The sequence below is a fragment of the Cydia fagiglandana genome, chromosome 21 (genome assembly GCF_963556715.1).
Source record: "Cydia fagiglandana chromosome 21, ilCydFagi1.1, whole genome shotgun sequence".
Taxonomy (NCBI): Eukaryota; Metazoa; Arthropoda; class Insecta; order Lepidoptera; family Tortricidae; genus Cydia; species Cydia fagiglandana.
Genome location: NC_085952.1, coordinates 7,500,113 through 7,515,003, shown reverse-complemented (window position 1 = coordinate 7,515,003; position 14,891 = coordinate 7,500,113). Strand labels below are relative to the sequence as shown.

The 14,891-nt window shown below is 38.6% G+C and overlaps 1 protein-coding gene across 1 annotated transcript; it reads right to left on the bottom strand.

Moving 5' to 3' along the window:
- Window positions 1–188: 188 nt before the first annotated feature.
- Window positions 189–14,662, bottom strand: LOC134675135 (DNA mismatch repair protein Mlh1). The gene is made up of 11 exons (XM_063533295.1): window positions 14,477–14,662; window positions 14,341–14,404; window positions 13,925–14,124; window positions 12,529–12,799; window positions 11,465–11,621; window positions 9,658–9,741; window positions 8,925–9,067; window positions 4,586–5,154; window positions 3,387–3,523; window positions 2,832–2,957; window positions 189–1,877 (listed from the first exon to the last, which is right to left on the bottom strand). The coding sequence occupies exons 1-11, from the start codon at window positions 14,587–14,589 to the stop codon at window positions 1,576–1,578; spliced, it is 2,166 nt and encodes a 721-aa protein (XP_063389365.1). The 5' UTR covers window positions 14,590–14,662; the 3' UTR covers window positions 189–1,575.
- Between the last annotated feature and the right edge of the window lie 229 nt (window positions 14,663–14,891).

The following is a 14,891-nucleotide window of genomic DNA, read 5'->3' as shown; positions in this document are numbered from 1 at the left end:
ATGTGTGCACACGGCGACCACACTTTATGTCACTTTGTGTCATGTGTCGACCCTTCCCCATTTCTGGTAACTGTGTCGACACGGCGACGACTCTGCGACTGGAATTGTGACCGAAACAGACGGTGTCGACACAAGATGTGTCTACACCGTGTCGTAACGGCGACTGGAAATGGTTGTATGGGTAGTAGTATCTGGGTTAGACTTTAACATCTCTCAAACACCTTATACAAATCCGGCAGATTAGCAATCTGTAATATCGCTCCATTACTCACAAAGCTAGTAGGCGGTAAAAAGTTCCTTCTTATGACTGGGAATATAACATGTTCCTGCTTCCAATGCTCTGACTTGACCGACGCTGTGGTAGTATCAGAGTTAGACTATATTAACATCTCTCAAACACCTTATACAAATCTGGCAAATTAGCAATTTGTAATATCGCTCCATTGCTCACAAAGCTAGTAGGCGGTAAAAGGTTCCTTCTTATAGCTGGGAATATAACAAGCTCCTGCTTCCATTGCTCTGACTTGACCTACTCTGTGGTAGTATCAGGGTTAGACTATATTAACATCTCTCAAACACCTTATACAAATCTGGCAAATTCGGTATCTGTAATATAGCTCCATTGCTCACAAAGCTAGTAGGCGGTAAGAAATTCCTCCTTATGGCTGGGAATATAACATGTTCGTGCTTCCAATGCTCTGACTTGACCGACTCTAGTAGGTATCTGGATTAAACTTTAACATCTCTCAAACACCTTATACAAATCTGGCAAATTAGCAATCTGTAATATCGCTCCATTGCTCACAAAGCTAGTAGGCGGTAAAAAGTTTCTTCTTATAGCTGGGAATATAACATGTTCCTGCTTCCAATGCTCTGACTTTACCAACTCGGGTAGTATATGGGTTGGGCTATATTAACATCTCTCAAACACCTTATACAAATCTGGCAGATTAGCAATCTGTAATATCGCGTCATTACTCACAAAGCTAGTAGGCGGTAAAAAGTTTCTTCTTATAGCTGGGAATATAACATGTTGTGCTGCCAATGCTCTGACTTGACCGACTCTAGTAGGTATCTGGGTTAGACTATATTAACATCTCTCAAACACCTTATACAAATTGGCAGATTAGCAATCTGTAATATCGCTCCATTACTCACAAAACTCGTAGTCGGTAAGAAATTCCTCCTTATGGCTGGGAATATAACATGTTCCTGCTTCCAATGCTCTGACTTGACCGACTCTAGTAGTATCTGGGTTAGACTATATTAACATCTCTCAAACACCTTATACAAATTGGCAGATTAGCAATCTGTAATATCGCTCCATTACTCACAAAACTCGTAGGCGGTAAGAAATTCCTCCTTATGGCTGGGAATATAACATGTTCCTGCTTCCAATGCTCTGACTTGACCGACTCTGAGGTAGTAAGTATCTGGCTTAGACTATATTAACACATTTATTGTCCCTAAGTGCTACGGGTTACGCTCGTAGCGCGTAGCCACGTTTTCGCCGTATGTAGCGCGTAGTCGCTACCAACAGTGTACCCGACTGTCGGGTTCTTGGCCCTGAATGTGCTAACATCTTTCAAACACCTTATACAAATCTGGCAGATTAGCAATCTGTAATATCACTCCATTACTCACAAAGCTAGTAGGCGGTAAAAAGTTCCTTCTTATAGCTGGGAATATAACATGTTCCTGCTTCCATTGCTCTGACTTTACCGACTCTGCGGTGTTGTCAGGGTTGGGTTGGGAATAGAAAATGGCGGTTTGGCGGCTGAAGGTGTCGAAACACTCTTTCTCGGAGTCCCAGTTGACTTCGGTGACCAGGCGGACGAGGTAGATCGGTAATGCGCCCATGAAAGGGGTGTGGTTGTCTGGAAATATTTGTCTTATTACTAGGAGCTTATAAGGTCTATATTTAAGACAAGTGCCTTAAATATGCCCACCGCCGACGACGAGCGATAAGCGAGTAGAACGATAAACTAGAAACGAGTGGGCGAGCGGCGAGAAGCGAGTGTTAGCTCCAATAGTTTTGTCGCTCGGCTATAGGCAAGTGTTCGAGTGCGACGGGCTATTACTCGCGTCACTCGCTCGGGCGGTGCAAACTGATTGGTCTCGCAGCTTGAGTTCTAACTACGAAGCGGGCATCGCTGAGCTAGTTTTATCTTATCGCGGCGACAAACTAGTAGAGCGAGTGTTCTCGCCGGCAGTGTGAACAGCCAGCGATGAACTATTAATATATGTGTCTCTTTTACTAACACAGGATCCTAATCTTTTGTTCGTTTCTTGGGCGAGAAAATCGCCGATAGTTAATCGCTTACTCGCTCTTGGTGGGACAAGTGCCTAAAACGTAAGTTATACAAATGTAACATGGCAAATAAAGTGCGACATAAGGGTGGTATTCCACTTAGAGATGCACCGGATATTCGGATACTATCCGGTATGACTTACTATCCGGCCGGATACAGGATAGTAACTTTGCTTGATTTCGGAGTTAACAAATTAGATTTAAGAAACAGTCACGGTCATAATCGTACTCGTTTAAAATTTTAAAACAATTTAAACATTCCACTAACTTGCACGAGCACTCATTTCGAACCTAGAAATGACTCATTTCAAATGAGTCCGCGCGAACTACGAAACAATGCGCACCTGAAAACCGAAATTCGGCCGATGGTCAGGCCGAATATCCGTTATCGGGTCAAACAACTATCCGTTGCATCTCTAATTGCACCTGTCCAATGTCATTGCGTCTCACTCTCTCAACAAGCAAAGTGTGAGACGCAATACGAGTACACATTGGACAAATACCACCCTAAGTAACTCACCCAACAACAGGGGCAGCGCCAACAGTTGTCCATCGCTGCTTAGCTCTAGCGAGAAGTATTCTAGAAGCATGGTTCGCTTGCTCGTTAGAAGCTGACACATTTGTTGCGCCATCTCTCTCATATCTCCTGCAAACATTTAAATATGAACCTTATTAATATACGGTTAGGGTTGGTTTTTAGGTAAACTATTATACGAGTATATTGCATGCAACGGTCTTGTATACGGAGTTTAAAAATATTTTGTTCAGGGGAGAGTCATTGGTCTTTAGTAGACCTTAGGGTGGTATTCCACCTGTCTAATGTGTATTTCCGTCTCACTTTTTGCTTAGAGAAAAAGTGAGATGCAATGCTCATTCGGACCAAGATATTGGACAGATGGAATACCACCCTTATGCTATAGGAAATAAAGTTTTTAAATGGTTGCTTGTCTTCAATTACTCCTCTTTATTACTTAAGGTGTCCAATGTGTATTTGCATCTCACATTTTGATTAATGAGAGAGTGAGACGCAATGCCCATTGGACCAAGAAATCGGACAGGTGGAAACCAACGTTACCTAGTTCAGGGTCCCATTCTGACTCTTGGGACGATAGACCGAGGACGAACAGCTCTTCCAAAGGCAGTGGGTTCGATAGTTTTATCAGACCGAAGTTCTGGAAGTCGTATAGCATCGTTTCGTAGAATAATTCTTCACTGGAAAACGAGAAATAATCATCACTACATAAACTTTATTTAAACTTAACTCACGTTATACGCATGTAGCCTAAAGTGGTATGAGATTATACTAAGAAATCATTGTTTAACGATCGTCCCAAACCAAAGATATAACTCCATATAAGATAAATAAAGATAAAAAGAACGTGCTAAATTCAAGAAAAAAATTGGTTCGAAAAGATGGCGCTATACCTTTGGTCTGTACTCGTGTAGATAGCTACACCGTTTGATATTAAACAATTTTAACACATATCAGTGAAAGAAGATCAAAGTCAAATGGGGTTCTAAAAGTTTTAATCCTGTGTGGAAGGATGGCAGTAAATTTGCTGTGACTACAAAATTTACTTTGACAATACGCCTCTATACTAAATTCTCTTTGTTCCAAACTGTTTGTGCCCGTACCTTAGCTGGTATTCAATATTACAATTTTTGATCATCACATTTTGAAAATCTCTGGGACTCTAACTTAACACATTCACTGCCCCCGACGCACATGTGCGTTCACTGTCATACAAGTTTGTTCCTAGGCCACGCCCCCTGGCAGTGAATGCGTTAACCACTAATGCTCTGGTTTCCTAACATAGCGGTGCCGTCATATAGCGGCCGTCTCCATACAAATACTAAGTCATCCATATTTAGCCGTATTATTTAGTATGGAGTCGGCCGCTATATGACGGCACCGCTAGCTATCCTAGAAAAATCGATCTTTACAATTGACCTACACTACATACCCAACTTAATAGTTATTTACGATACAAGTGCGTAAAAGAGAAAATTCGAAACGAGTGGCGATAAATTAAAACACGACCGAAGGGAGTGTTTTAAATCGACACGAGTTGCGAATTATCTATTCGCACGTGTATCGTACAACGTTTTACAGTACATATGGCCCTTTAAACTTTTGACATCGCAAGAAAAGTGCTATTTTACGCACTAGTGCGGAAAAATAGGACCATATGTACTGTAAAAAGTATTTCACGACACGTCTTCGTAAGCATTCTAATCTGTAAATAGGATTAATAGCTTTCAGAGTTTACTTACGTCAACCGAGTCGTGTCACACAAATACAGCTTCGTTGAATGCTGTATAAGCGATTTATGCAAATCTATACACCCAATAAATATCAAATTGGCCAAAATCTCCCTTAGATTCGAATTACACTGTTTTTCGACATCCATTCTTAACTGCTTCACACTGGTCAATTTCGTTTCAGTGCGTTCATACTTAAACGTTCTAGTTTTGAAAGATTCTTTAGGATCTATGTAGCTTGTGTTGCCTTGGTCTAAAGCGGAATGATTTTTCCATTTCTCTGGCATTTTATTTATTACCGCTGGTTCTTCTATAAGTGAATTTTCTATGACTTCATCTACTACCATTTTGTCTTTGTCATTATTATCTGTTGTTTTTACACCTTCTTTGGCAGGCATTTCATTTGTTTTTTCAGTGTTTTCGTAATTATTTGCGTCTGTTTCTATAGGCTTGGTTCTGAAGAATTTGTCTATCTTCTGAACATCGGAGGTCACTCGGACCATGTTGTTGGGGTTTACTTTGGCCGCATCCGTTGTTTTTTTCACCATTTCTTCGACAATCGTAGCTCCGGGTAGTCGAGCCTGTAGGCATAAAATAATAGGCTACATTCCTACTACTCAAATCAGCTCCTTTTTTATTAGAACTGTCAAAACGATTTGCTAATATGGAATTTATATGAAAACGAATGTAGTGACGTCACGGTAAACTCACCTACTTTTTATATTTCAATCCGATTTATTAAATACAAATTGTGTTTAAAAATAGCTGCTATCCATGTTTTTCTAATAATTATCTGGTGCTTTATTTCGTGCATGGTTTGAAATAATTTATTTTAAGTACAGGAAACATCCCTATTGTCAGCGAACTGATATACATGGAAGTATTCTGTCCGCTCAGTTATGACCCAACGTAAACTATTCGATTGTAGGCGGTGCTTACAAACTATTCGATTCGCAACTTCAGTTCGTCCGAGATGACAGTCAGTGACGGATGGCTAAATTGATTTATAAAAACAACGTTTTTTTGTAATTAAAAATGTCTTCATGTGTCGTGAAGTGGTGCAGAAGTTATTTTAGTTCATACCAAGGATAGTTGAATCACTTTTCACTTGTAGTAAACAGATAACTTCAGTAAAATTTGGAATAAACATGACGATTTGTTTTCAATACTACCGTGCTAAGCTAAAACGTAATAACTGCATACGAATTTTATAACAACATACGACTTTTTAAATTGCGAGGATAATAGGGACGGTGTTATGCCAAATGAAGTAGACTATTTTATTAACTTGTGCTTGGTTTAGGTATTTTCTATATAATTATAAATGTAGTAATGAATTCTTTCTTACAGATTTGTATTTTCCTTTTTTATTTCATGAAATGGAGCAGTAAAAAAACTACCTAATTATTTCAAATTAATAATCAAATTTGATATTATCATTTTACATTACTTTCCATTCAGATTCCCACAAGATGCTATTCGCAGAGAACTATGGAAAAAAGCTGTCCAATTAGAGAGACATGAAATTAAGTGGATGCCTGGAAAGATATCTAGCATATGTTCTATTCATGAGATATAACTCGTGAGATAATCATACCCGGGCTTCTATATGTAGATACACTTCCACTGAATTAATTTAACAAATACACACATTATCTGAAAATGTTGATCATTCGAATCCACCCTCTACCGTCACATATATGTAGGTTCTCTCTCAAGCCATTTCCGTCAGTAGAAAAGAGCGGCAAATTTAGAAAATGTAAGCGTGCGAACGGGTGTGGTCCCATACAAAATTTTAATTTTGCACCTTTTTCTACTGACAAACTTGCTTGACCGGCTATATACATATAAAATATTTCCATTGGAACTGAAAGTGGGGATTTATTGTGACTCCGCCTATTCAAATATTTTTGACCCGATTCGTGTACCCATGTAAATTTTGCAGGCTGTATAGCCAGTCCAAATTCTAAGATCAAGTTTACCATACATTTACAATGGCGAACTGGATCTTAGAAAAACGGACAGACTATACCTGAATGTGACTTCGCACTGCCGTACAAATTGATAATAAAATATACAAAATACTTATTATAGCGGAATACATTTATACAACAATGATATATTTACTTATGTTAAGTTAGTCTGTCATTTCACAACAACATTTTAACTAGTTATCTTTTAATCTGTATTAAATTATTATACGTGTATTATTTGACTGGTTCTTCAATGTATGGCATAAACCTATCCCTGTCCAAGTCATATTCTAATCAAATATGAACCGCAAACTCTCAGCGGCCAGTACGTACAGCAAGAAGGTTATTAGCGGATTAATGTCGCTGATTGGTAGTTATTGACGTTATATGCATTTCATCTACACTTAGCTATGTACCATTAGTGTAAAAAAGATGACTATTATTTTGTTTACCAGCTTTGATTACAGGCTCTGTAAACGCGTCGTCTTATTTAAATGTAGGCGTAATTTTGTATGTGTGCTAATTTGGCCCGAGAATTTGAACGGTAATGTTCCTAAAGGCGGTTTCCATACTAAATATATGCGTTCACCGCCTATTGTAGTTACTTTGTTATCGTTCGTTTTTTTTAGCATTAGAAAGAAGGTAAGCGATCTTGACATGTCATTTAATTGAAAAACGCTTTTTAAAAATCAGTAACTATTAGTTATGAAAGCAGAAGAATATAAATGATCGTATTAGATTCATTATTGTTACATATTTGCCGTGACTTGTTTTTGAAACGTGTTTTTCAATGAAAAGACACATAAAGATTGTTTACCTTTTCTCTAATGCTAAAAACCGGGCAAGTGCGAGTCGGACTCGCGCACGAAGGGTTCCGTGCCATAAAGCAAAAAAAAACGGAAAAAAATGCAAAAAGAAAACGGTCACCCATCCAAGTACTGACCACGCCCGACGTTGCTTAACTTTGGTCAAAAATCACGTTTGCTGTATGGGAGCCCCACTTAAATCTTTATTTTATCCTGTTTTTAGTATTTGTTGTTATAGCGGCAACAGAAATACATCATCTGTGAAAATTTCAACTGCCTAGCTATCACAGTTCGTGAGATACAGCTTGGTGACAGACAGACGGACGGACGGACGGACGGACGGACGGACAGCGAAGTCTTAGTAATAGGGTCCCGTTTTACCCTTTGGGTACGGAACCCTAAAAAACGACCTATAAGATTTCTCACTATTTAACAACACCGATGTTTGTAACAGAAGGCCATGAAACATGTTCTGATATTGTCCTTCCCTAAGGGTGGTATTCCATCTGTCCAATATCTTGGTCCAATGTCATTGCGTCTCACTCTCTCAATAAGCAAAATGTGAGACAAAATACACATTGGACACGCACCACCCTAACACCACGTGACACATACACTCTGTAGACTATCTCAATAACTACTCGGAGCAATCGCGAGCCGAAACAAAGAAACGTAGAAATAAAAACTTACCTTGTCAAAGTCAAAATTCTTCGTTTTTACATCTTATCATAACACCTTAAACAGAGATGTGACTTATTTGAAATACTTGTATTTAAAATGCAAATACAAAATGCAAAATACGTATTTTGTATTTAGTATTTAAATACCTTTTGAAGAAAACTATTTTGTATTTTATTTGAAATAGTTTTTAGGACCTATTTTCTATTTTCAAAATACAAAATACTTTATAGTAGGTAGGAGTTACAATCTCTTCTGATGGTACAATACTGGCAACTCTGTCATTCTTTTAACATGGAACTGTTGAATTACGTAATGTAACGTCGCACATGACCACAAGCGTAGCGAGTGCGAGTGGTTAAAAAAGTGGAATCTTGAGTGTTGCGAGGGTTTCAAGGCACGAGAGGAGAACAAACTTTTCTGCCCTGGTGAAACACAAACGAGACGTTTTCATCACACTAACGAGAGGCATTATACTTACTAGCCGTAAAACATTACAAATTAATGCTTTAAAAGTTGGCCGTTAAAAACCATCATCCATACCTACATCCTACCGGTTAATATGAGCAAACAACTAGAAATTTGCACTTTAGATAGAGGATTGATTTCAAAGAATAAAGAGAGTCTTTTCAACGAGGAAATTCCGGGTAATACTTTTTAATTCAGACTAGGTATTCACTACTCAGAGTACCTTTTACCGCAAAGTATTTGTATTTTTAAAAAGTATTTTGAAAATACCTATTTCGTATTTTGTATTTAAATACAAATTCAAAAACTATTTTGTATTTTGCATTTGAAAGAGTATTATCAAGGAAGTATTTGTATTTTGTATTTAAATACTTTTTATAAAGTATTTTTCACATCTCTGACCTTAAAGTTCATTATTACACGTACCTGCGTATACAACACACGCGTAGAGTTACAGCTAAGCAGTTTACTTTCAACACACGCCTTTAACTTCTCTATGATTTGTTCTTCGTACAGGAACTGTACCTCATGCTTCGTAGGGTGCACATTTACATCCACATTTTTGGGATCTGAAATATCAGAAAAAATGCATGTAAACATGAGTATAAAATTAACAATACAAATACTTCAAATCCCTGTTCAAATACTTAAAATCACTCGAAGGTAATCAATTTAATAAAACTCTAAAGGAAATGGCTTCTTGCTCACTGCTTTTACACCATTAGTGATTATATTGCTCACAAAGATTGACAAGCAGGGCATGGTTGAACTAATTAATATGTATTGTACACCTTTGTAAACCCATATTCAGCAAATAAATAAATACAAATACAAGAGTGAAAAAATGATTTTAATAATTGCAAGTACATAGGTACATAATACATAGGTACATAGCCCAAGCCCTCTCGCGCATGAGAGGAGGCCTGTGCTCAGCAGTGGGACGTATATAGGCTGAAATGATGATGATGATGATGAGGTACATAATGTTTAATTTACTGTTGTTTGCTCTTTATATCTTGCGGCACTCTACCAAGGATGCTGGCGGCATTTCCCCGCTGTATCGCAACGCTGATACGTTGTGCGAGGTAACCGCCAGCTCTTCGGTCACCAGTTACGTCAACCAGACGCTTCTCGATTTCTGGGCACAACTTGTACTTACCTAATTCTATACTGAGGTAGACGAAAGCGTGAGAGTTCTTCGGCAAATACGTTGAGTACACGGAGTCAACCGCTTTGCGAATAGCTAAAAGAAGAAACATAATTATAGCCTCGTGCCGCCCACCATACAAAATTATAGCCATGGAAGTTAGAATCTTCTCCATCTTCATATTATATATATATAATTTATATTTATTAGTTTATCTTTGTACATCATATAAGTATTAGTATTTTATCTGGTATTGGTTTATGTTATTATGTTTATATATAATATTTGACTTCTCGGTTACATTTCTCTTTATAAATTATGTATCTCCTGCACCAACATTTGTCTCTGTTTGACCCAATGGTTGACTGGTAGAGAATGCCTTTAGGCATTAAGTCCGCCATTTGTACATTTTTCCTGTGCTTGTGCAATAAAGTTTAAATAAATAAATAAATAAATCTTATTGTATTTACAATTAGGTGGAATTTCATTTGTACGAAAAATTGTCGAGACAAATGAAATGCTACCTACTTCGTTTTTAATTAAGGTTGACATTCCATCGAAACTAAGTGTACATCCTAATGCACATTGGGCGGCACGAGGATAGATACAAAAGCATACTTATAATCAGTTTTAGGTATAAAAATTATAAATGTCTGGTTTAATGGGGTGTTACTGCAATGTTCTGCCGCCTAGCACGCATGGTGCACTATACTTCGTTTTTTTTAGCATTAGAAATAAGGTAAACAATCTTCAATTAAGACATGCCAAGTTTTCAATTAAAAGACATGCCAAGATCGCTTACCTTCTTTCAAGTTCTTTCTAATGCTAAAAAAAACGAACTATAGCACCTATAAACCATAGAGTAACGTATGTATAAGTGCCTTAAACTGTTTTTTGACAATTAAGTTTTCAGACTAATAAAATATGACGATGACGCATCAAAATCAAGGCGGTTTATATATATACAAAGGGCTTAGGGGCTGTCCATAAATTACGTCATCAATTTTTGACGATTTTTGACCCCCCCCCCCCCCCAATCATCCAGAAATCATGCTTCGAATGACCCCGTTTCCTCCTACGTCACGCTACCGTCATCCGATGTCCAGACCCCCCCCCCCCCCTAATTTGAAATGACGTAATTTATGAATAGCCCCCTACCGGGGAACGCGAAAATCGAAATATACAAGAGTGATAGTGAAGTTAGATAACGACGAAGTTTCGATTTTCTTGTTTCGCGGTAGACCCCCAGATTGTGACGGATTGTGGTAGTGGCGCCCCCTACGCAGAGTTTCGCGTAATATTCCCAATTGTGTAGAGCAGCCGGCCTAGCCAAGGTTACAATCGCTATCGATCGCTTCTATAACGAAACGCTTTGTGTCTCTCTATCACTCTTCCATATTAATAGTGCGACAGTGACAGTTGCGTTTCCATCGCTAGGGAGAGTAACAGCCCGTTCACACAGGGTCTCCGTTTTACTGTTCCGTTTTATCGTATACGTTTTTTTCATTGATGGCGTATGGAGTTGTATGAGCGACTTCACATATGACACAGTGTTCAGTATACAGTAAAAAATGTCGGTCCGTTAAATTATGACATTCCGTTTTGTCATCGAATACTGGATGAACGGAATACGTATCCGTCATATATCTGGGCTCTGTTAATGCCGGATAGGTACGTTATACGGTGCCTATGTGTGAACAAAGCATAATTTTTTGTTGTATCCGTTAAAACGGGTACCGTAAAAAACTCTGTGTGAACGGGCTGGTTATTGGCATTTTGGCTAAGCGGCCAGGACGTTATCCAGGAAAACTCAACTTACATTGCGAATCAACTAATCGATGATTGATAAACAGCAGCATCACTCCTTTCTTATGGGAATAGTTGACGTTCGTAATATATCCGTGTATGGACAGCTTTAGCGTTTCGTCTTTTATCTCCAGCTCCATCAACTCTCTGGCTATTGAGTTACCGTGAATCTGTAATCAAGGAAGTAGTCAAGGAATTAAAGGCCTGTGCACACCGGCTGCGTGTGCGTGACGTGCACGTGCGCGTGCGGCGTTGTAGCATACAGATACTTATGAGAGATGGCACACCACTTGCGTGACGTGTGCGTGTGCGGCTCCAACATTTACGCGCACGTCATGCACACGCATGCCGGTGTGGTTCGGCCTTTAATATCAGCACCATATCATAAGGTAGAAATACTAGTGCTCGACGCTGTACTATTAGTGTTCGACATGGGCAAAGAAATATAGGTTAAATTTGAACGGCAAAGATTTTTCTGTATTCAAATTTAATCCTTGTCACTTTGACATAAAGTGCCCATGTCGAATACTAGTGCAGCGTCGAGCACTAGTACTTCTACCTTGCCTTGTCACAGTGACATTGACAATAGTGCCTCAGTCTAGTTCCTTGACTTTCATGGCTCCTCTACACGATGGGCCAACGCCGGCCACTCCAAGGGACGCATTTATGCGTTAGAGGGAGCAAGTGATATTGCTATCTCATTCTACCGCATGGCTGCGTCTCTTGGACTGGCCGGCGCTGGCCCATCGTGTAGAGGAGCCATCATATTGATTGTAATTATCAGTGATCAGGGATTTGGTTGCCACGTCCGGATGTAGTAGATATTTTTGTATGGATATGATGGCAGTAAGCCTGGAATATGGATTGAATTTTTCACGAAAACGTGGCTATCTATGTACTGTTGAATTACAATTACCTGCTAAAACATTTCATAACATAAAAAAACATAATTTAATGTCCCTAGTTGCAACCAAATCCCCGGTAATGTTTATTCACTGCAATGACAACGTACGATATGGTACTGAAATTAAGATCTTTGACTGTATGACCCACATGACGTTAAACAATAATACTTACAATCCTAACATTTTCTATAACGGAAGAATTAACGGGGGTCTTCAAATCGGTCTTCTCTCCAAACTTCTTTAGCGTAAACCCAACATGGCTATTATGCACCGCATAACCACCAACCACATCCATTATGTGTGTGTATTCTTCTGTAGGGCTCCGTAGGGCTCTTTTGCGGGCTATGACGTTGTAGAATAGGTCTTCTACGGTGATTTGGGTGCCATTGTTGCCAGCACAGGCCTTTATCGGGCCTTTTAGCTTGCCGTCTTCATATGATGCCCTGTAAATACCATTTTGACCGTGAGCGGTAAAATGGTAAATGGGTGAATCAACTTTTTCTTGTCACTAGTTGCCATGGTTACGGTCTCCTGGGTCACTCCTAAAATACTAGTTTTTTCGTATTTAAATGAACTAAACTCGAATTTGTTGGTAGTTATAAGGCCTTTCCATTATGGGACACCTACTAAGCATGTTTGTAGAACATGGTATAGCAGTTCTTCTAACAAACTATGCTACTATTGTCTCCTGGCTGACGGGACAGAATAACAACAAGAAATAGTTGATTGACCCAAATATTACATTTTCACAGTTCTTCATTAAATTTTTCAACAGCAAATAGTGATCCTCTAACCGCCCATATGTCAAACCTTGCCAAGAAAAATTAAATTTTATTTTGTCAACACTAAGTTCAAATTAGAATGGAGAACTCTGGGCGGCTAGAGGTTATGGTGTAATCAGGTAATTCCGATAGAAAAACACAAAAAAAAGTGATGTATGATTCCAAATAGGGACTCTTATTTCAGCAGTAAATGAGTGATGTTGAAATGATTTTCTGAACTACCAGATATCTGAAATTACTTTAATACACATTAGGTACATGAAAGATAAATTAACTGTTAACTGAAAAATGTTACTGATGCTGAGTATACATTTGATCAAAAATTTTGAAATGTAGCAGAATTTCCAGAATATTATTTATACTTGGTCAAGCAGATCTTGTCAGTAGAAAAAGGCGGCAAATTTGAAAAATGTAGGCGCGAAGGGATAGCGTCCCATAGAAAATTTGAAGTTTCGCGCCTTTTTCTACTGACAAGATTTGCTTGACCATCTATATGTTGTTCTAATAAAAAAATTATGGCTGCAAGTTACCTCCCCAATTCTTTTGACTATGCACTCAAGCCATATATTACTTTATTAAAAAAACTTTCTTGCCATATTAACTTACTCGTTAACTTTCATCATATTAACTTAGGGCCCCCCACATCTGGCGTCTTTCGAGCGTCGGCGTCTACAATTCTATGGCCGACGTCGACGCAACTGCGCAGCGACGTCATTTTCCATAGCGCTGGACTGACGCCGACAGACGCCGACGCTCGAAAGACGCCAGATGTGGGGGGGCCCTTACTTGTAAGCACATTTAGAAGCGGCAGTCTTGGTGAGTATAGTCAGATGGGCAATATGGCTGATGCTCGCCAGAGCCTCACCCCGGAAGCCGTAAGTGTCGATCTCTTGTAGATCCTCATACTGGCTCAGCTTTGAGGTGGTGAAGCGCTCACAGACAATGTCTAAGTTGTCGCTCCGGATACCAGTGCCATTGTCTAGGATCTAAAAAAATTTTTATATATTACAATCTTTAAAAATAATTGTAGAATAGGTATTATGGAATGGATTTTTAAACAAGCACCTGTAAGATTTGATTTTTTTATATAAGCAGGCACAAAGTGGGCCTTATAGTAATTGCATGATGTTGCCTATGGATCTAGCAAAACCACGGTTTAAATATAAAACTACCTAATTAGAAATTCATATGATTTTTTTTACCTGCAAGTATTTTAAGCCGCCAGCTTTTACAGCAATTATTATATTGGTTGACTTGGCATCCAAACTGTAATTAGAAAGGGTGTGTTAGTGTATGAGACGGTTCATACTGATAGAAGCAAGTATTTGTTAATTTTACCTATTTTCAATAAGTTCCTTCAAAGCGTTTGCCGGCCTTTGAACGATCTCTCCGGCTGCAATTCGGTTCACCACATCCTCACTAAGTTTTTTTATGATACCTGGTTCGGACATTGTTTCTTAAGGTTCAACCACATGGGAATCTTTAGAAGAATAAAGTAAAATCAAAGAATAGAGTCCGATCCCGAGCATTCAAACCAAAACTTGCCACTGAAGGTATGTTTGGCACTCAATATGGTTTACTGTCGGAAATGACAATCATCATACCTAGATAATATATATTAAGCGTTTTTAACAAAAGCTTGAATAACTTAGGTGGCAGTTAGTAAACGTACGTTCAGAAACACACACATTGTATTGCAATATTGCGATTTTTACATTATTATACCTACTTCACAACCTACAAAAATCAAATA